Raw genomic sequence first — 23,486 nt, 5'->3', positions numbered from 1 at the left:
TATGTAAAACATACTTCTGTAATAAGGGCGGAATCCTGCAATCACTTATGCATGTGAATAATTTTAATCATGTGGCTTTAATGGGCCTACTTAAAAGGTAATGTTTCTCACATGCATGTTTGCAAAAACAGTGTTGAAATGTTTTCCTGCTATAAACTGAAAAGAAAAAAAATATTCACAAATTGTTGCTGTTCGTAACTTATCTGTAACAATATACTGTGCACATTTGAAGTATTGTCACTTAGGAGCAACGGTGAAAATGCAAAGGCTGCAATTTTAAAGAAACTTAAAATATGATTTTTAATAATAGGAAACAGTGGTCTTTACATTTTAGAACGTGGGAAGATTCAGTCTCTCTCGTCAAAAGCCAGGCACAGCTGGCTTTTCAACATAACAGCTTGTGAGGAGGGGGGGGTAAATGCTGGGTGTCTCATTTCTGGAATAATGCTCATTTCTCTTCACAGCGAACCTAGACATTTGACTAAATGGTATACTTTTCTAACATTTCTTCACTGGATTCTCCCCACATTTATTCTCGACTCACAGCAACAGTGACCTTACTCACTGTTTCAAAAGATAACACTGAAATTTCCATCATGTTGTTTTTAATACGTATTGCTCAGATCATTCCTCCCTGTGGGAAAATCCAGGGGGTGGAGATGCTCTCCCCACATTGGCCCACTGAGAGCTGGATTTTGTCCCCCAAACGCCACCTTTGTGGACCCCAAGGTGGTGGAGGTGAAATTCTTTCTCTGAGTGGATCTAGTAGGCATGATATGGATCTAGGTTACTATCAAGAAAACCCTGCTAAATCCATGTTACTGAGATCAGCCCACACTGGTAAAATGGCACTGAAGACCCGAAGAAACCATTATATGGCTTGCAGTGATTGTGCATCACCACTACACAAAATTAATCTATACTGTATCTTAATGGGGCCACTGATAATGTAGTTTGAAAGAGCCACTTCCATAGCATGTTAAAGGCTACTTTTCCTTAATAGCACAGCCAACTTCCAGTACTGCCCCATCTAAAAATAAAATTCAACAAAATTACATTCAGACACCATCAGGGAAGGAATGCCCAACACTTAACCCCAAATTAATAGATGAGTAACTTCTCTCTTAGTAGTGGGAGATGCCACGTATGCACCAATATCTAGAGTGGGGGCTTAGACAGGAATTGCATCTTTACATCGGCATTCCTTGCTCTAAAGTATTTAATTTAGACCTGCAATATTGATTAATACTGTATTTTCTTGTTTAAAATGAGACAAGCTGACCAGAACATTTTACCTGAATTTGGATTTCATCTGACAGCTCTCCTGCCAGGCTGTGAAACTGTTCAGCAGTAGGATCAAGGGCTTTCACAGTGACCTTCAGTCCTGTTCTTCCCTTTGCTCTGCCATAAACATCCATAGCAAAATTATATTTTGCTGGAAGCTGAAGAGAAGCCTGAAATAGGAAATACTCATTAACTGTGTTCAATACTTGGAGTTGACAAGAAAGAAATTCCATCTTTGTGCCTGATGTGGGTACCCTCCTTTTGAGCAAATGGAAGCAGCGGATCTCCTCAATTCCCATCCTGGGGAAATTTAAGCATCACAAAAAAATGACACTGACACACACACCCACACCCCCATATCCATTTCTGGGCCCACAGTAGATTTTACCTCATTGTGTCTTGTCTTGACGTCCAGGATATCTCTCTTGGTGACAGACCAGTGAAACGTTAACCCTGGCAATGCATTGCCAAACGAGAAAGGGGTCTGATTACTGGTGATGCCCATCACATAAACTGGCATCTGAAAGCAGACAAATGGAGCTTTGCTTGAAAAAGGTACAACTTTAGGACAGAAATTAGTTATACAAGTAAGGAAGGAACACAGTAACTCAACACAAAATGCCCAAGCCAACTGAAGAGGTTTATTATTCAAGAAATAAAATTTTTAAAATATTTTATTTTATATTAAAATATTTAATATTTAATATTAAATTATTAAAATTTTTAAAATATTGGGTTACCATATGCACCTTTAAAGTGATATCATGTATAGAACTCTCACAGTGACATATCCTTTTGCATCAAAAAACTTTAAACCACTCCGTTTTGTAAGAGGCCCTACCACAACTAAGTGCTGATTCATTTCATCAGAAGCCTCAGCAGCTGGTCATATGGAGGAGTCACTCATCCTATGTGGCCCCCTAAACAACCGAAACCTCGTACACATTCTTACATTCTCTACTGTTTTGACTAGGCATTCTCTCCTCTGTGCTGGTTGGCTGTTTGTGCCAACCCGCTCCTTCCCCCCTGCCCAGTTTGTGAAAACATGATATACATATAATAAATATCCAAAAGGTGGAACTACCAAGCAAGAAGAATAATTATTTAGCCTGGTACAAGTATGTAACTAGGCTTAATGGGATGAAATTAAGAAATGATTTAGACCAAATATCTGAAACAGCTTCCTAACAGTGACATAACTAAGACTGAAATAGTCTCTCAAAGCAATTGGTTGAGGTCCCATATTTTGAAATATTAGAGTCAGACTGGACATACTACATATTTTCCTGAAAGGAGGATAGACCAGACAACCCATCTCCAAATGAAAAGATTCCCTGGTGGTCATGCCAACATGGCAGATTGCTAATTTTTGGTTCTACATTGAGTTCTGGCTCTAGCAAGTCCAAAGCAAGAACAAAAATAGAATTCCTTTTCTTCTTGTTTGCACCCTATTTGCGTGATCCTCTCTTGAAAGAGGTCAGAGTCTCCTTGTGGTTGGAGAAACACAGTCTGAAAGGAGAAACAGCTATCATTAAAGATGAAGAAGCATGAGTGTAAGACGGGGTGGGCAACCTTTTTGGCCCGCGGGCCAAATCTGGGTATGGAAATTGTATGTTGGGCCATGAATGCTCATGAAATTGGCGGCTGGGGTGCAGGAGGTCCAGCTGAGTGTGCAGGCTCTGGGGTGGGGCTGAGGAGTTGGGGGTGCAGGAGGGTGCTCCAGGCTGGGATCGAGGGGTTTGGAGGGCGGGAGGGGATCAGGGCTGGGGCAGGGGGTTGGCGCTGAGGCACGGGAGGGGGTCAGGGAGGCAGGCTCTGGGCAGCACTTACCTCAAGCAGCTCCCAGAAACAGTGGCATGTCCCTCCTCCAGCTCCTACATGGAGCTGCAGCCAGGCGGCTCTGCGCGCTGCCCTGTCCGCAGGCGGGGGTAGCGCTTGGGGCAGGGGCAGGGGCAGCACATGGAGCCCCCAGTGTGCTCCCTATGCGTAGGAACCAGAGGCGGGACATGCCGCAGCTTCCGGGAGCCATGCAGAGTGGGGCAAGACCTTGACCCCACTCCCTGGCTGGAGCGTCAGAGTGCGGCAAGCCCTGGACCCTGCTTCCTGGCGGGAGCTCGAGGGCCGGATTAAAACATCTGGAGGGCCAGATGTGGCCCCCGAGCCGTAGTTTGCCCACTATTGGTGTAAGAGCATATGCTTTATTGTGGCACAAATAGTGTCTGATTAGGTTAAATAGTAAGATGCCCAGAATAACACCAAGAAGTGAATGAGGGTTTGCATCACCATTTAATTAATTAAAAAAATCACGAGTTAATGTTTTATTCCACAAGATCAAGCTTAGAACTTTGGTTGCTTGATGTGAAAATGCTTTCCAACTAAACTATTAACTTTTTCTTTGTAATGCTCATTAGCACATTTCCTTTGAAAATTAAATATCAAAATAAACAAACAAAAAGAGTGGGAGAGAAAGAACTCTAAGGGTAATTCAGCTAACCTGTGTACCGGTTTTCATTCGTGTGATGGGTGCACGGATTCTAACAGCCACAAGCCGTACGACTTCGACTTCCACTTTATCCTAAAAGGAAAAAAAGCTCTGTAAGAGGCAAACCATTTCATTTAATGACTTCGGTGAACTAGATTTTTAGTATCAGCTAGATGACAAGTTCCCAAACGACACATATCAAAGCAGGGACTTCAGACTTGCCCTTGATTAACGTAGGCTACGCTGAGGTTCACACAGCAGAGCCTCCTGTCGGCACAAAGCTCAGTGCAGGATCAGGGCCTTTGTAATGAACCGCTGCACTGGATCCACCCCAGTTACCTCAAAATTGCAAGGCAGGGGTTGGAGCAGCCTACGGTACAAACAAATGAGAGGCAATGGGCACTGACAGGCACAGCCAGGATCTTTGTCCGGGGAACTGATCTTGTTACCTGAAAGAATGGAACCACTGACTTCAAGCAGAGATAAGCTTTAAAACACCTGGTTTTATGATGCAGTTGGTGACAAAGTGAAACAATGATTATGCTTCTCCCCATAACAAGTGGGTTTCACTGGCATGTGTCTCGTCAAAACCTCTCGCACCAAGTGTTAAAGTTTAAAAGAATACAGTGGTTTTTTAAAAAGATAGAGTGACAGAAATGTCTCTTTGCAATAAGAAATCAAAATGATTGATTTTGTAGATTTTTCTGTTTGTGTGATCCTGATTAAAATGGAAGTGTGAAAACAAACCAACTGCTCCCCCCTCCCTCCTGCCACACACTGTAATGATCTGCAATGACTTGTTTGTTTTCTTTTATTCTCCCCCTAAAAAAATCAACAAACAAATCTGCAGAAAAAAATTGAAGGGAAAAAAAATCCTTGCAGTTTAACTGAAATCCTCTGACACAACAGATGAAACCACAGACTTGATATAAATCAATACACTATAAATCCAATGTCAAATCAAAGTCAACTCAGTACAGAATGCTTGTCCATAAAAGGGCACATCAAAATCCAGCTGAGTAAAGCCCTAACAACATGAGAGGATTTACGTTCTCAGACTGAAAAAACCACTATGGCAGAAGGGGAAAAACAAAGTCACACATACATATTAGTTGTTGCTTAATTTAAAAGGCACCCTGATGAGAATGGAGTGGTGTTTTAAATGGATGTGGTCTGGAGATTGCTGTTTAATACCAGCTTAGATAAAATATGGAATGTGTTTACTTATCTACTGTACTGAAGTCTAATCTGTAGAGGATGTGTCTATTGCAGAAGACCAATATACACATTGGAATAATTCAGTATGATTGTCAATTTGACAGCAAGATAGATTGTAAACTACCATGGGAAAAGCCCATGTCTTCCAACATATCTGTGACGTGCATAGCACCATAACAGCACTACTTAAAAAATAAATAGTCTTTGCTCAAGACTACAGAGTTGATGACTAGCAGGACTAAGAAGGAGACGATGGGGTCTCCAGGAGGAAGAGAAGTGAGTGATTCCAGATGAGAAGAGTAACAGTGCAAGACAGAAAGGGGGCCAGACAATCACAAAACGGAAAAATAGGAGGAAGAAAACTAAGGGGAGAAGGGTGGAATGGAGAACAAGAGAGAAAATAGGAAAGAATAAGAATGAGAGGGAGATAGATGTGAAACTTGGTGATTTCTCTTCTCTGCATCTCCTGTCATTTCCAGAGTTTTATCTCTGAAGTGCAGTTGTGGGGACAGGACCAGACCTGATGGTCACAAGATAGGAGATTTGGCTTCCTAGTTCAATCTGCTGCCTTGCAGAAGCCACAGGCAGACATTGCTGTCCCTGAGTTACAGACACAGCAAATACTTTAACAAAATTCTGATCTGTCTCCATTGCTTGTCTCACCTGGGAATCTCCCTGTGCCCCCCCATGAAGGCCAAAGGGCTCCACTGTGCAGTAGTTGCCCAAACCCTACCTCAGGCAAACACAAAGACAAAGAGCTATGAGCCTCATGTGCAACACCTAGAGAACATTGCACTTTTTTTGCTTTAGAAGCAGGCCTCTACCTGTCTGCCTGCACCCGCCTCCAGGCTTAGCAACTGCCCTCACTACTGGCACCAACAGGAGCAGTTCCTGGGTTTCATGGCCTGTACCTGGCAGCATGGCACAGACTACAGCAGAGGACTAACTCTGGCCTTGCTTCACTCCCCACAAACTTAGCAGCTGACTGAGATACTTCAGTATTTTGTTATCTAAGGAAGCCATGGACCTCAAGGGGGAAAAGAAAAAAAACCAAAAACACCCTTCCAGGCAACCACGAGGTAACTTTTAGGTATCAGCAGTCTCAACCTTTGTTACTGTGGCAGGGCTGGCCTGGACAGATTCTTTCGGCAGTTTTACCAGTCAAGCCTATAGATGTCAAATGTAATGAGATTGTCCTGGGTTTTGTGCAGAACTGAACTTTCAGGTGGTGAGATGCACAATTTAAGGATCTATTGAAGAAATTTCTCACGTTCCAAAGCGAATGCACTAAATCACAATCTGGGGAGTGAGAAATCTTTATCCCAATGGAACTAGTGAAGTTATTGTGACAAGATTTTACTTTTGATTTTGGACACAGTCCACGTACTAAACCAAGATCAACATTAACTGGTTCTGTGACACAAGAGATGATACCTGAGACACCACCACAATTTGCCCGGTCTCTGCATCCACAGCTTGAACCACTCCAGTTACTGTCCCATTTCCAATTGCCTCTCCTCTTACAAGGCCAGTGCTGTTCACTGATGCGATCCTCTCATCACTGATGGAGAAAATTATGTTGGACTGAGGTTGAGGGCCTCCTTCTGAAGTAATCTGTAGGTACACAGAGACCAATGCTCATCAACAGATTGCATCCATCACAGCTCTGCTTTAGTTAATACTTGCACAAGGCCAGGGTGCACAATAGGGGGGGTGGCTACTCACAGCTTCCTTTCTTTGCACAGACTGCACGAGGACAAATGGGTGGGCATCTTTACTCCCCAACAGCACCTAGACCCCCATCTACCTCACACACCAGAATGGGCCAGGGAATTTAAGGATCAATTCTGCCTCCCTGTATTCCTCGCAGGTGGTGTGACTGCTCTGTGCCTTGCTTTGCGTACTTAGCCCACAGCTGTCAGTTTTATATTGGTGACAGGTTTACTGAACACCACAACTCATCCTGGGAGGGCTGGCTTTTCATTCGAGTGAGATAAATATCAAAATATTGTTCTGGCTACATGCTAAAACAGAAAGGTGGTCAAGTGTGAAGATATTCAACTGGCCTCTGTGCTGGAGAGGAGTTCTGGTCTGAATGTAGCTATGATACCAAGCTAAATATCAACATCCACAAAATAATAATCATCATCATCATCATCAAAAAATTAAGATAGTATCATGGAAGCAAAGCAGTTAGCACTTCTCTAAGCATGTATTACAACGACTTCTCAAACAGGAATTACAGTAGAACAAATGTAAAAATACCTCACCTGAATCACTGCTCCTATGATCAGGGTAACTTTTCTCGGCAATAGCCTAAATGGAGGAAAGACCTAGAAATGAAAGCACAAACATTTGTGTTCTCATCCCTATCCGATTCTGATGAATTATGCCTCCGAACAGCATATACAGGTTTGTGTGGCAACTTGCTTAGCCTGAGCAAACTAAGCCTCTAGAAAGTGCTGTTAAACCAGGCCCTTAGCTATGTTTGCAGAGAAGTACTACTACACTTCTCGAATGCTGTAGGAGATTAGTGTTTGGACACATTTTGGAAATAAAAGTATTTTTTTCAGGTATTTTACAGGGGAAAAAATGGAGACTGTGCCTGATATAAATGGAAGGGGGCGGGGGAGCTCCCTTTTTATGAACACCCAGCCAGCCAGTCAGTTCGCTTTAAATCCCTCTTGGTAGTTGTTCTCTACTTGCTTTACCTGTAAAGGGTTAAAAAGTCTCCCTACATAGGTAAAAGGAAGGGAGTGGGCGGCTGACCAAAAGAGCCAATGGGAAGGCTAGAACTTTTTAAAATTGGGAAAAAACTTTCCCTTTATGTCTGTGTTATTCTCCCAGAGAGCAGAGACAGGGCTGGAACTATGCTGTAAAAAGCTTTGGGCCAGGTATGAAAAATCACCAGATCATACCTAGAAACTACTCATTTGAAATCCCAGATATGTAAGTAGATCAGGAAATGTCTAGAAAGAAGCGATTAGGTTTATCTCTTTTATTTCTTTATGGCTTGTGGACTCCTCTGTGCTAACACCAGGTGCTTTTGTTTTGCTTGTAACCGTTAAGCTGGACCTCAAGAGAGCTATCTTGATGCTTAATCCTTGTAAATTTTTTTTTTAAATCTAGCAAAAAGCCTAAGTACCAAATGTATTTTCTTTCTTTTTGTTTTTAATAAAATGTACCTTTTTTAAAGACCAGGATTGAATTTTTGTCCCCTAAGAGGTTTGTGCATATGTTGTTTAATTAGCTGGTGTCAACAGCTGATTTCCTTTGTTTTCTTTCTCAGCTCGTGTGTGTGTGTGTGTGTGTGTGTGTGTGTGTGTGTGAGAGAGAGAGAGAGGGGGGGGGGGCTTGAGGGTTGAAGGAATTCCCAAGTGTGCCTTCCTGGGTTTCCAAAGGGATTTTTTGCACTTGGGTGGTGGCAGCATCTACCTATCCAAAGTCAGAAAAAAGCTGTAACCTTGGGAGTTTAATACAAGCCTGGAGTGGCCAGTATTAATTTTTAGAATCCTTGCGGGCCCCCACCTTCTGCACTCGAAGTGCCAGAGTGGGGAATCAGCTTTGACAGTGCCAAATTACTGTTTTCATACCACTCCGGCCCCACCATAACAAGCATTTCAGATAACATACAATTAGAAATGAAGTTATTTACTTCAATCTGTTGGGGAGCAGAATTGATTTCTTGTCCATTTTTATCAGCGACTGTTGCTGTAAGGCTGGTTTGACCTATGACCGTGCCGTGAACTAGAAAAGCAGCAGTATGGTCATCAAGAGCTTCATCGAGAGGACTGGAGCAAAAGAAAATACATTAAATTAGGGAGGTCATTGAATGAATTACATTAATAAAAGGGTGACTTAGTGCACAAGGGGTTCATTTATCATCTCAAGGAGTTTTAGGTGACAAAGTCCTAAGCAGAATAATATGTAGGGATCTCAGTTCAGTATAGAGCAGCAGGAATATTGACTTCTTAACTGCCTGAAGCTGGCGTACCTTTACATCCAGGATGAAGCAGTGATAGCACAGCACACGTAAGGATACATCACTGATGCCTGAACCCTAATTAGTCAGAGTACAGAAGGCTTCTGTTTCCACTGATACTAGTTCTTAAACCTTCATCTATTTCCAAGTTAGAAAATATAAAGGGCTTCTAGATGATATGATGATACAGTTCTGTCATTTCTAGAGACTCAGTAACAAACACAATACAATGAGTTGGATACTCTCATACTGATCTCCAGACAGGCATTTATTCACTTCATATCATTTCCACATTCTCTGCTCTTGTGATGCTCAGAATGGAATGAAGTGCTACAGTGCATGACTAAGGCCCTGAATCTGAAAAGTGAATGGGAATTAAATGCTCACACACTCAGCTGAACTTGGACCTTAAGCATAGCCAGGCCCCACAGAGACTTCTTTCGAGACAAATTTAAAAAAAACCTATGTTTACTTTTCTGCCTGCAATTGATTGGGAGTAATAACATGGAGGCTGCATGGAGGCCTTTTTAAAAACATCACCCTTCAAATTCATTCAAAGAGTAAGAAAATACTTCTACAATATTACTTTTGCTTCTTCTCCCTATTAGGGAATTGCTTAGAAATTAATGAAAAAAATACCATGAATCAACTTACACCAGCGACACAATCTGTGATGCTGCCCTCAGTTTTAAATCCATGACGGTGAAATATTTAGCCAGAAAAGGTTTCCTCGAGTCATCCAATACTCTAACATAAGCTTTAATGGTTTTCCCAATCTCCACCTGCAATATATATTCACAATCATTGACTTTTTCCCGGAAAAGGTATTTTCAATCATCATTATTATTTATTGGCATAAATGTCTTTTTATTGTAATGTGTAATAAACTTTTAATACTCTAATAAAAATTTAAGACTGAACCCTGAGGTTCTAGTGTTAAGCAGCCCTCACTGCCAGGCATCATTAGTGTCAAGCGAAATGAATGAATTCAGGTGTTTCAACTGGCATGGGCATAATTCAAACATCCAGAAATATCAACACTTAATTTTGTATAAGATGTACAGAAACTTGCAAGTAAAATGTTTTTTATCTGACATATGGAAAATGACCTTGAAAAAATATATTAGAACAAGAATCACTCTCCCAAACTCTCAGAAAAACAAGACAATGTGAATTAATATTTTTTCAGAAGAATTCATGTATTTTTATTCATAATCGTTTGTATTATGGTAATGCCTAGACGCACCAATTGATCATGGATCAATTGAGCTACGGGCTAGGCAGATACATAGTAAGAATTCTGCCCTGACATGCTTACAATCTAGATAGGCAAGCTTGGGAGGGGAAACAATGGTACAGAGGAGTGAAGTGACCTGTTCAAGGTCACACAGTGGCAGAGAGGGGAACAGAACTCCAGTCACAGCCCAGTGCCGTAACTACCACGCCATGCTACCTCTCATGTACTTCAGTCTTACATTATCAGCACAAAAGCCGATGACATTCTGAGACAGTCAACAATACTGGCTGTTGAAAAAATACAAACCTTGTCAACAACTCGGACATACAGTTCTTGTATATCAGATACATAGATTTCAGCTTTAGCTGGAGCAGGGAAAGTCAGACACAAGTCATGAATCATTAGTGTTAAGGTTCCTGGAAATAAAGGATACACCTAAAATGCCAAAATAAAAAAACTATTAGTTGATGCACATTTTTTATTTATTTTAATTTGTGTTTTCTTGAGGACAAAACTTATTTTCCTTATAGTACTGATCAAGTTGGACCCTGAATTCTTGGACATAAACAAGTTTCTTTATCTCAAAGGATCAGGCATGCAGATATTTTACCCACTGAAGCAAAAGTAAAGCTGCAAAATTTATGTAAGCAATTTTCATATCACTGAGGTAGTGTAAATGGCTTCCGGCAACAATTTCTGTAATGAACCCTAATGTGGGGATAGCCTGGGGTCCTGTATTCTCATGCTATGAGGAGGACAAAAAAACCCCAAACAAACCACAAATCATCTGGAGCAATAAACACTTTTCTTGGGGTGGAGAGGGAAGGAAGACTAACTTTCGAACCAGTAGCACGGCACCTACAGTATTCAGAATGTTACCTTACATCATCACGGGAGCTACGTTGTAACTGAGATTGGAAAAGCCATCATTTTGCCCATTGTGACTGCACTTGACTAAGTTTGCTTCACATTATGCAAAAGAATTCCATGTTTAAATACAGACAATAATTACCAGGTAGCTTTTGAAGTTGAATTTAATTTACAAAGGTACTTTATTTGGCATCATTAGACTACTCCACATGGTCCTGCCCTACTGATATTCAGTACAGCCACTCTGACATTTCAGACTGGTGAATGTCACCTTCCTAAGAAGACTGGAGTGCATTCTGCTAGTTCTGCAACCAGAAACGAAAGAAAATTCACAAGAATAATATGGATTTTTCACTGAAGTAGAGCAGGCAGATTGAACTAAGTCTATATTTTTAACAGGTAAAATGTCTGATGTATTAAAAAAAACAAAACAGTATTTTTAATCATACAGGTAGTTAAAACAAAAGGTTACTCATTTCATGCAGTAACTGTGGTTCAAGCACCCCCTATGGGTGCTCCACTCAGCTGCGCATGCACCTCTGGAAGCCCTAAGCAGAGATTTTCTGTTAGCAGTGTTCATTTGGCCTGCGCATTTGCTCTATACAATCTCATGTTGCACCCCCCAGGGTATACCGGGCTGCGTGGGTAAACTGCCCTATCTGAACATCCAACAAGAACATTTCAGAGCAGAGGGGAAGGATAGCAGGTAGTGGGGTTTTTAAATATTAGGTTTTTTAAATACATCAAACATTTTACCCTTTAAAAATATAGACTTAGTTCAACCTGTTGCTGGAAGTGAGGAATAGGTGCACCGATAGAAGTCTCAATCTCTGGGATATCCCATGCAGGATCTGAGCATCCAACTCCCATTTGTAGTCTTGAGAGAAGTGCCTGCTGAGCATATCGGCTGTGACATTCTGGAATCCAGGAAGGTAAATGGCTAAGATCTGAATCTGATGGGCTACACACAAGTTCCATAACTTTTTAAATTTGGCACAGAGGGAAGGGGATCTTGCTCCTTCCTGTTTGTTGATATAAAACATGCAAGCCACACTGACCATCATCATTCTGACCGATTTGCCCTTAACGAGGTGAAGGAACTGAAGATAGCCATTCTTGACTGCCCTGAGTTCCAACAAGTTGATATGGAGAGTGGTTTCCCAAGGTGACCATCTGCACTGAGCTGTGAGCATGTTGAGGTGCACTCCACACCCTAACAGTGATGCTTCCATTGTCACAGATACTGTTGGAGCGGATGAAAGGGATGCCTGCACAGACATTGCATTGATTTTTCCACCAATCCCGTGGTGCCATGGGGGGCAATCCCATGGGCTGGATCCAAAGCCCAGAGGGACCGTAGTTTGCCCACCCCTGATCTAGTGGCAGCATCTGCGGCATCCAAGCATGCTTGGAGAGAGGTTCTGGCTAAAAGATGACCATCCTTAATGATGGCCTGTAAGTTCTCTATGCTCCTGTGGAAGATGTTCAATAATGGATGCAAACTTGTTTTCATTTGTACAGTCCTTGTTGGCCATGATTGACGGATTGTGATCCGAAATTGGAGGGTTGTGGATGATCAGACCTTCCATCCAAAAAGGTTTACCCTTTTCTGGTCCTTGTCATAAAAGGAGTAGACCTGGCATAGTGCTGTCTACAATGCTCGTTTACAGCATCCACCACCAGGGAATTAGATGGGGGGGTGGGAGAACAAAAATTCTGAGTCCCGGGGGGGAACGTAATAGTCTTTATCTGCCCATTTACAAGTTGGTGGTATGATAGCAGGAGTTTGCCACGCAGTCTTTGACGGATCCAGGAGCACTTCATTAAAGGGCAGCGCAACCCAGCTGGGTGTCGCTGACTGCAAAATGGAGTCAGGAGCTCGTGATGTGAGTCTTTAACCTGAAGGGAGGCTGCCATTCTCTTCACAGGGTCCTGGAATTTATTAAAATTGTCAGCCCTTGATGGTGGTGGAGGTATGACTGCCTTGTCCAGAGATGAAGATGAAATAGGGGTTTGAGGTGTAGCCTCTGTTTGCCCTAGCCTCCTGTTCCTCAAAGGTCTCCTTAGGTTGGGTGTTTGGTTAAGGAGACTGTGTGACTCCAGTTTCCTGGACCAGTGGAGCTGGAGGTTTGGCAAATTGTTATAGATATGCTGCCCAAGATCCCAGTATGGCCACTGGGAGGCCCACACAGGAGAGGGGCTAGTACCCAGCAGTGATCCCATCATGACAAATATGGGCGAGGGTCTTTGCCAAAGTATGAGTTCCTATAATAATGTGGAGGAGAACCCCATGCTGATAAGGACGAGACTGAATGTCTCCTTCATCCTCTTCAACATCCTCCAATGGGGTGCCCCAGGAGAAAAGAAAGGAGAATCCTGCAGTACTGGGAAGCACTGGTAATTTGGAGACCAGGGTCATGGTAAAGAGAGTCATTGGTACCCATAAGCAGGGGGGATTCCAGCTCATCTAACACTGACAAGTCCCCAGAGTAATGGAATTCCTGCAGTAGCAAGTGGCTCGGTACCAACTCAGCAGTTGACTTTTGTCAGTACAGATGGAGCTGAATGGGAAGGCACCATTGGTAAGTCTGAAATGGACGGTCCTGATCTGGAGGCAGATGGTATCAAGGCCCTGCCAGCACCATGTTTCTCCAAAGTGCTCAAGGATCTCCCTGTTCTGCTGGTACTGGAGAAGTGTCTTTCACCTTCATGGTACCAAGTTGAGAGGTGAAGGCCTCCGATGCCATAGACCCAACAGAGATCAGGACTTCTTGGGAGCTGGCTCCTTGTGGTGGGAGACAGAGCCGCTCTTCTTTGAAGCCTTCCCTGAGACCTCTGAGATCTTCACCTTTTTAGGCAAGATCTTAGCCAAAGTTGAAGGGATACTGGCTCTGCCTGGAGGCCAACATATGGGGCAGGGAGGTGGTCTCATAACCTGACTCGGAAGCAGGTTGAAGGGAGTGCTCCTTCATCAGCTGTTTGGTCTCCTGAATCTTCTGAACTCTAGATTTTAGAGCCAGGAAAAAGGTACACTTTTGGGAGATCTGACTCTCCCAAGCAACAGGTATACTTAAGAGTAGCCGTCGCTGATCGGGATAGCCTCCCAAAAAGAGCTGCAGCGTTTGAAACCTCGTGAGCCAGGCATGCCCAGCCAGGCCAAATAAGCTCCCCAGAGGAAATGGGGAAGAAATAAAATGAGGAGAGGAAAAATGGAAACCTCTCACAACAACCTAATTCTATCCTAACAATTAACACTAACTAGAAATACTAAACTAACTAAACAACAGCTATAAAATAGGCTGAGATATGCACGAGGTGGACATACTAGAGCTCTGTCTCAGGCCAAGGTGGAAGAGAAAGAACTGAGAGCGGTTAGCCTGCACAACCCCATATACACCCTCAGAATATGGCATAAGGCTGTATAGAGCACCTCTGCAGGCCGAACCGACATTGCTAATGGAAAATCTCCAATCAAGGGCTCGAGAGGCATTTGTGCACCTGAAGTGGAGCACCCACAGGGACACTACTCAAAGAACAGATCTTGTTTCATTTATTTCACAAGGCCTCCTCACTGCTCACCCCTAAAGTCTACCATTCCAAGATGAAATGAAATTCATATGAACACATCAGGCATAGTATTCCTATAGCCACATGGGAGATCTGACTGAAGAGATTTTAAGAACCGAGAGCAACTGCATAAACTTCAAAAATAAATTCAGCTTCTTAGAATAACAAAACATTTTTCCCCTCTAGCTGACAGTCTCCCTGTGAAAGTATTGCAAACTCCCTCTTTCTACAGCTATAGAGATGTTTTATCAATACATACCACCAACAATGAAGAACAGTCATCTCTGACATCTCTAATATTCAATTAATTCTATTAGTTTTGTCGAATTTGTTGCCATTTACAAAGAATTCTGTGTGTTAAGTCATGGCATTAACATTCCTCCCCTCCCCCCAATAAAGAATATGATTCATATATATTATTGTTCATCGCAGATAACTCCTAATTCAAATGTGTCATCGATGGATGAAGTCAAGCATAGCTGCAGAGTAATACTTAATGCATCTTCTTCTGGGTGACTACCGGTATATCAAATCCCTGTAAAAAGTGGGCCTGATACTTAAACAGACCTTTTCCATCTTTAGTTACAATACTGTTATCCTTTTGAAGTTAGAAAATAATACAGCTTTCTCCCTTAGCATTATTAGAAGAATCTGAAGATTTTTCAAACATCTTTGCTAACCTAAAACAAATATTATAATGTCACTGCTGTAATCAACTTATCTTTTATATATGTTATTTCTGAACAATTTTGTGTTTTCATAACACTTTAATGATAGGAGAGTTTACTATAGATATTTTTATCACCTTAGAATTCTTTGCTGTTACTGCTTCCTGAAGTCTAGTATAAAGATATCAACCTTTATCCTGTCACTAAGATTAACTGATTGTCTGTTTGACCATTCCTAGAGGAGTGCTGCTTATGCAAGTAGGGATGTTAGATGTAACAACGTTTTGGTTATGGTAACAACCCAGCTAGTTTCAGTTGTTTTCATTCAAACCTCTTGAGAATGGACAGTTTATCTGAGCTGCAAGGGCATTCGGAGTATTAGCATGCAAATGAGCACAAGTGGAGTTTATATTATGTGGCCTGCGTTCTTAACCAGGATGCAACAACTTTAGTTTTGCAAGGTCTCTGTGTATTTATGAGTACAGTTCTGCAAAATTACTCATTTGGGCTTAAAAGTATTTGAGAGCAAATTTCTATTATTGGCAGTTTACAAGCCTCATTCAGGCTTGAAATTGTAATCTATATACCAGCTCCCCACCCCTTCCTCAAAACAACAAACCCATACGATGTATCATAATTTGCCTATTTACTCCACCAATGGTGGTAATTTAAATTTGCACAACCCTAATATTGATTTGTAGCCTCTAGTCTCACTCATACTGAGGCGTGTGCTGACTTCCCTCATGAGTCTCTTTAACCTTATGTAATGTTTCCAAGGTCCACTGACTTTCAACAGTCCCTGCAGAAGGAAGTTTCTTACCCTACGCAGGGGTTCTCAAACTAGGGGTTGGGACCCCTCAGGGGGTCGTGAGGTTATTACATGGGGGGTCACAAAGTGTCAGCCTCCACCCCAAACCCTGCTTTGCCTCCAGCATTTATAATGGTGTTAAATATATAAAAAAGTGTTTTTAATTTATAGGGGGGGGGTCACACTCAGAGGCTTGCTGTGTGAAAGGGGTCACCAGTACAACAGTTTGAGAACCACTGCCCTACAGTAACTGGAGTTCTTTGAGATGTTGTAATCACTGTTGATCCTACTCTGGGTAAGCACCTGCTTCACACGTGTAGAACTGAATTCTTTTGAAAACCACTGTCCATCAGGGCCACCCTGTGCCTCTTCATGTTCCCATTCGAGGTTATGAAGGGAGGGCAGAATGACACTGCCCCAGTTCCCTCTCAATTCGCAGCCCACGTTGCTGAGAAGTGGGGATGGAAGGAGAGTGGTGGGAGTCATGGTCTGATAACATCTTGAAGAACCACCGTTACTGCAGAGTGTGCGTCAGTGCAGCTCCCGCTGTAAGTGACTGGCAAGAAGTATTCCTTCTGGATGGTGGAATGAGGCGTACCAGCCGCACCAGTCAAATAATGATCGGAGCTCTGCCCTCCTGAGCTTGGCACCAGAGCCAGCCACCACGTCAAGGTTCAGTCACACTGCCAAGGGCAGCAAGAGGAAACTGAGGGAGGGTTGCAGCTGTCCAGCTCTTTATGCCTTTATATGGGAACATGAAGAGACACAGAGCACAAGTATGGCTCCAGTGGCACCCCTATCAAATCGAATTCCATGTGCACGCACATCTCCAGTGGGATCCACACCGACACATACTCAAAGAAGAACCTTGGGGACATGCTAAGTGTTGAGGACTTGAAAACAGAGGAAGTCATTTAAAGATCTCTTTGAGAGAAAGGGAATAAAGAAAACTGACTGTAGAGCTGCTGGGAGCATTGTCGTCATCCCCGTGTAAGAGATTAAGGAAGAAAAGACAGTTAATTCTTCCTTGAAAAGTGCCAAACATGTCATCTGATGCAAAAATCCAGTCCAACTCGCCAGAGCAACAGCCAGGAATTGTGACGAGTTATCATCACCCAATTAATATATATATTTATTTCATACAAATATTTAGGAGAATAGGAAGGGATCCGACCAATTTGCATTTCTAATTCTGAATGTGTTCTTTCCGAAGGCACATTAGCACTGATTTATGGATGTACACAATGAAAATCATAACAGGAAGCTGGACTGACAGAGCGTGGAAAAAGATACAGATTGCTAGAGTTATAGCAATATGTGTTGAAATAAGGGTAGGATGTCTGCCATGTAGCTAGTTTTATTATTACAATAAAAGCAAGTTGCTGAAATGCATTTATGACTGCATTTCTCTACTGTTATCCAAGTCTACCTTCTGCTCCTTTTAAAATATACATTTATATCTCTAGTATGGTGCATTATACAGTTATAATTTATTGTACTCCATCTTCAGATTAAAAAGTTGAATGGTTAATTCTTGACATAATAAAGTAAATGGAGAGTGGCACATTTTCCCTCAAGGTGTACCAACTGTATTCTGTACTGACTGCCTGCAGACCCCTGTAAGTACCCTGAAAGAAAATGTTGCCATTCAGGAGATAGGCCCCAATCCTGCAAACACTTATACACATAAGAACATAAGAATGGCCCTACTGAGTCAGACCAAAGGTCCATCTAGCCCAGTATCCTGTCTTCCGACAGTGACCAATGCCAGGTGACCCAGAGGGAATGAACAGGTAATCATCAAGTGATCCATCCCGTGTCGCTCAGTCCCAGCTTCTGGCAAACAGAGGCTAGGGACACCATTCCTGCCCATCCTGGCTAATAGCCATTGATGGACCTATCCTCCATGAATTTATCTAGTTCTTTTTTGAACCCTGTTATGGTCTTGGCCTTCACAACATGCTCTGGCAAGGAGTTCCATAGGTTGACTGTGCGTTGTGTGAATAAATATTTCCTTTTATTTGTTTTAAACCTGCTGCCTATTAATTTCATTTGGTGACCCCTAGTTCTTGTGTTATGAGAAGTAGTAAACAACACTTCCTTATCAACTTTCTCTACAACAGTCATGATTTTATAGATCGCAATCATATCTCCCTTTAGTCCTCTCTTTTCTAAGCTGAAAAGTCACAGTTTTATCAATCTTTCCTCATACGGAAGTTCTGAACCTTTTCCAATCCCAAACTTTTTTGAGATGGGGTGACCACATCTGCACACAGTATTCAAGATGTGGGCATACCATGGATTTATAGAGGCAACATGATATTTTCTGTCCTATTATCTGTCCGTTTCTTAATTACTCCCAGCATTCTGTTCGCTTTCTTGACTGCTGCTGCACATGCTTAACTTTACTACCATGAGTAATTCCATTTAAATCAATGGCATTACTCATAGTACTAAAATGAAGCACATGCATGAGTGTTCACTGAATCAGGACCTAATACTGGTTACAGTAACACTTGAGTATCAGAGGGGTTGCCGTGTTAGTCTGAATCTGTAAAAAGCAACAGAGGGTCCTGTGGCACCTTTAAGACTAACCGAAGTATTGGGAGCATAAGCTTTCGTGGGTCTTAAAGGTGCCACAGGACCCTCTGTTGCTAGTAACACTTGAATAATTTCTAGAACATGAGCAAAACGTAGCATGACACAGACGGTTTTATCATGGAAAGGAGAAGGACAAAACACTCATGAAGTTCAACTCTGGACCCCTCCATGAAGGTCTCATTTATCTGGGAAGCATTTAGGCTGGGATTTACAAAACCATTCAAACTGACATTGACTTCCACGAGAGCAGAGTTAGGCCAGTACCAAGCACATCTGAAAATCTCAGCTTTAGACCTCAACGAACAGCACTACAGAAAGTCTCAGAACAGCTCTATAAAAAGGAAGAACAGATTTTAAACAGCAACTATAAATATTTAAATCTAACAAATTTACTTTGTTTGTTTGTTTGTTTTAAAGGACAAAAATGCTTGTACCGGATAAGTCATTTATATTGTAGGAGGAGACCTACTACGATAACAAAAACAAATTAGCACAAATAAAATACCTGGAAAATCTTCTACAATCAGAGACATTACAAGAAAACACTTCATCTAGAAAGAGCATTTACTGTCAAATGTTAGTGTCAAGCCTTTCCTTATGTCCTTGCCATGCAAAACTAAGTAAACTCCTCCGCTGTTTCCTAACCAAAAGGATGGACAATATAGATCTTGACCATAAAGAGTGCAAGAAACTACTCACTAGATCTTGCTGTCAAATGTGGTGTGATAATAGAAAATGGAAAGGCACCAACAGGAAAGAAAATCAAAGGATTTTTACAATTTCTTAGTAAGTGCTTCCCTTCTCTTTATAATTTGTTAACAGTACAATTTATTATGAATCATAACAAGCGGTTATCTCTCACCATACCAAAAAGGCAACACTGAACAATGAGATTAGCATACTCAGATCATTAAAATAAATACACTGAAGTATTATTCTACTCACCAAAGCAATGCCTTGAGCTTCCTGATAAGCCACTTTTACAACATTTATAATACTGGTGTTGATGAAAAAATACCCAGAACCCTCTTTGATGAGGAGCTCTGCCTGCAAAAAGGAAAAGCACGTGGGATTACATCTTTTTAGTACATTGCCAAAATTGTAAAACACTTACTCTCTGAGCGTTTGTGACACTCCACCTCCCCCCAGATAAAATTAAAATAATTAGTAAGAAGATTCTTTACCTTGACATCAGGATGATTGTAGACTGTAACATCACTAGGACTCACTTTCACATCTTCTACAAGTATCAGCTCAATGGTGGCAGACACAGGGATAAGAGGTTCATACTGAAAGGAATAATGCAAATTATTGATCAACTGGGGTAGCACCCAATTAAAAGCCAAAGGAGAGTCAGTTACTCCTCTATGTAGGGAAAGATGGATTACCTAGATACGTAAATGGACAACGGAAGTGGAGATTAGGTAACAGAACATCTCCAACGATCAAGGTACAGATGGAGTTGCTTATCTGTTATGTAGGCAGAGGTACACAACGCATGCTGCAGTGTTCTGCATTATGCCCCAAAATGCAAGACAAAGAGCATAGGTCTGTGCATTAAGAGCTTGGAAGGATTAATTTATGATGATTGACATACATGTGTAGGGTTTATTAGATCACCAGAGACATTTTGGAGGCCTGATCTTACAAGTTTAGATAGAATTCAGTCTTTCTTGTCCTCCCACATTTCCTTTTCGGAATTACACATAAGTTATCCACAAAAATCAACAAAAAATAAAATCAACCCACAATTACTTGCAAGTACATAACCGCTATACAAAATTGTACTACAGAATCTGGTTTAATCATTTGATCCCAATGACGTTAAGCAGGAAAAATGCAGAGCAGCCTTTTCAGGGGAAGTTAGTATTATATCCCCATACAAGCCAATTAGTTAAATTATTTTGCTCAATATAGAGAGGGATGTCATCCACAATGAAACACTTGGGTGCTTTACTTAAAGAGAGGACAGTCAGTCAGGACATCTTAATTAGCATAGCTATTAACAAGATATTTGTTTTGGGGTTTTTTGTTTTTAAGAAAAAAACAAAACAAAACAAAAAGAAGTGCCAGCTTTCTTTGCCATAATGTTCATGCTGCAACAGGAATGAGCAAACAAATCAGTATTTTCTGTCATTTAAATTACTGATGTATGTGTCTGGTTACCAGAAACTGGCTGTGTAACCAATCTTTGCCTTGGCAAAATACAGGTTTCTCCCAGAAATTCAAAATGAATGAAAGCCAAAAGCTGGGACCTTAGAGGTGTGTGAAGTCATTTTGTGTGGGTGTTTTATGGAAAGGATAGCCCAAGAAATCAGTCCTGCATATTTTGGGGGGGGAAATGTAGAATTTTCCAAAGTCGAAGAAAAATTCTACAAAGTCACTATTTCTAGGTATCTGTCGATCTCTCAGACTGCCTACCTGATGTTTGGTGTTGAAATGATGAAATATAGGGCAACTGTTATTTGTTTGTCTTAAAATAAGGTAGAATTTGAAGGATCATATAGTAATACCAGGGTACTATTACATTCCACTTTCCTTACAGGAATTATAGAAGAGGGACTGAATAGATCAGGGGAAAAAGAGACACAGACCCATTCACCCTCTATGTCAATTTAAATCTAGTTCTGTGTAATCATGAACAAAAAGAATCATTACCATCAGATGGTTTCCAAGAGTTGGTTTCAGTCTAATTCCTAGTTGGGCACATGCCCACATGATACAAAACAACTTCCCAACTGGAACGAATTGGGATCCTTGCTGGCAATCTCAGTGCAGAGCCAAGGACTGAATGGCAATTCTGATTATCCTCCCACTCCTACAGGATCTCACCTCCAGAGCAGAGCTGGGGCATACTGACAAAGCAGGGACGAATTCAGATGACTGCCATCCAAATGTATGTTATAAGCTAAGAGAACTTCAGTCTCCCGGGCAATAAATTCCGCACTTTGCTTGAATCCTACATGCACCTACGCCCCTAGCAAGGTTTTCAAAGAACCACTTAGAAAATATTTTTAGCAAAGCCCTGACGCTGTTTATTCTATTTTACACAAGTAATTAGACCTCCAAGACAAACAATATGTGATGCAGGGTTCTTTTGGCTTGTTTGGATTTGGTTTTTGTAAATTAGTAACTTGCTCTGTACAAGTCCTAGCCGATCCCACAAGGAAATGCTCACAACCCTCCCTTCTCCAGTTTAAAAATAGGTATTTTTCAAAAATTACGTCACTAATTTGAGTCAGACTTCACCGCTTACTGAGACTGCTTTTTGCTGCCCACCTTCTGTGTGTTTATAAAATGTCTACTTAGTTAAGCATTTTAAGGCAGATACTATGGCTCTTTCTACATCTATATACATCCCCTAGCTAGCACATGGCTGGTACGATACAAATAATAACCTCAAGTCAAGTCGAACTACAGAGATACAGTCTGACAATCATCAATGTGTCAGAGTTGTAAAGGCTGAAACTTTCTGTTCTATTTTGCAACTACATCCTAAATACAGTCGTTTCCCCAATGACAGTTGTATCAAGCAAATGGTTGCTTTAGTGAAGGACAACCTGACAAAATGTCACTAATCCATAAAAAACCCCGAATCAAAGAAAATGAAGCGAAATAAAGTATGAAAATTCTTTATAATCCTCTTATCCAGACTGTGAAAAAAGAACCAGTTATATTTAAGGTAGGTAAATAACTAAGAATAAAGAAAAATAAAACAACTGGGGACACTATACAAATAGACTGATGTGGTTCTGTCTTGGGAAAATGCTAATAAAAGGGTTATCTTATTATTTTTAAACTCATTAAGCATAATGCAGCAAGGAAATGAAAATATAGGGCAATCCTCATTAGGGCACTATGGGAAAAGCAGAGAGTAAATTATACTTCAAAGTACCGGTATATTCACTTTAGCTGCACTGAGATGAGACTGCTGGTATCCTGTCGCAATAGCGGAGACAGCAGTTGTTCCAGACTCACGATGAACTAGAACAGTTTGCAAGCCTGAAACAAAAACAAAGTGACAGATTTACAACAGGAAGAGCTGTTTACTAAATTTCACTTAAAGCACTCCCAATTAAGTCATATTAATCAGGCTGCGGGGCAGAAAGAGACGGGAGGTTATGGCCATTTAAAATTAATGCTCAACATCTTTTTCACTTTCATTTTATACATTTTTAAACATCCAAGGATTTTTTTTTTTTACATGCAGATTTCTCTTGGAAAAATTTCACACCATTAGAAAACAAGCTTTAAAAAATTAAAGGTGATTGAATGTTTTGCGGGTCAAATTATGGAACTCCATTTTCTTGGCTCTAGCATAAACATCACTAATTGTAATTAACCCAGTCTTCCTCCAAACAACAGAGTGCTTAATCTTAACTGATCTGTACCATGCATTTTCTTCTGACCACTTCCATCCTCTTTTAGAGACAGCTCCATCGGCATACTGGGCTCAATGTTGGCTAAGGAAACTTTTGTTGATTCCCAGTTAATACCAAGAGAACTGAAATTATCAAATTTACGCCCCTGCTGGTCAAAAGCAGCCAAGTCCAATACTGGATTGCGATAGTTTGAAACAGGAACCTGAAAAGGAAAAAAAAAAAATTTGGACTGGAAACTGAAGAGATGCTAGGATCCCTTTGATCCCTGAAAAACAGTTACATGCAGCAGAATGGCAAGTTTCAAACAAAGACATCACCTTGTTGATTTCAATGAGATTTTTAAGGTAAAGTTTTGTCATTAGAACATTTCATAAGAAAAGTAATGGT

The 23,486-nt window shown here is 41.3% G+C and overlaps 1 protein-coding gene across 2 annotated transcripts in view; it reads right to left on the bottom strand.

The window, feature by feature from the left end:
* NUP210 (nucleoporin 210) overlaps window positions 1–23,486 on the bottom strand; it is a 113,484-nt gene that overhangs the window by 29,093 nt on the left and 60,905 nt on the right. For both annotated transcript variants that reach the window (XR_010589093.1, XM_008165503.4), the window contains exons 17-28: window positions 23,109–23,301; window positions 22,613–22,719; window positions 19,902–20,006; window positions 19,663–19,764; window positions 10,510–10,638; window positions 9,621–9,748; window positions 8,640–8,775; window positions 7,255–7,317; window positions 6,419–6,598; window positions 3,779–3,859; window positions 1,673–1,804; window positions 1,296–1,454 (exon numbers count right to left, since the gene is read on the bottom strand). Coding sequence is in view for 1 of the 2 variants with exons in the window: in XM_008165503.4 (XP_008163725.2) it covers window positions 1,296–1,454; window positions 1,673–1,804; window positions 3,779–3,859; window positions 6,419–6,598; window positions 7,255–7,317; window positions 8,640–8,775; window positions 9,621–9,748; window positions 10,510–10,638; window positions 19,663–19,764; window positions 19,902–20,006; window positions 22,613–22,719; window positions 23,109–23,301 (1,515 nt within the window). In the remaining variant the exon portion in view is untranslated. The remainder of the gene's footprint in view (window positions 1–1,295; window positions 1,455–1,672; window positions 1,805–3,778; window positions 3,860–6,418; window positions 6,599–7,254; window positions 7,318–8,639; window positions 8,776–9,620; window positions 9,749–10,509; window positions 10,639–19,662; window positions 19,765–19,901; window positions 20,007–22,612; window positions 22,720–23,108; window positions 23,302–23,486) is intronic.

Source organism: Chrysemys picta, chromosome 7 (genome assembly GCF_011386835.1).
Source record: "Chrysemys picta bellii isolate R12L10 chromosome 7, ASM1138683v2, whole genome shotgun sequence".
In the NCBI taxonomy this organism is placed as follows: domain Eukaryota; kingdom Metazoa; phylum Chordata; order Testudines; family Emydidae; genus Chrysemys; species Chrysemys picta.
The sequence above is the reverse complement of the archived record's forward strand: the minus strand, read 5'-3'. Positions and strand labels throughout refer to the sequence as shown.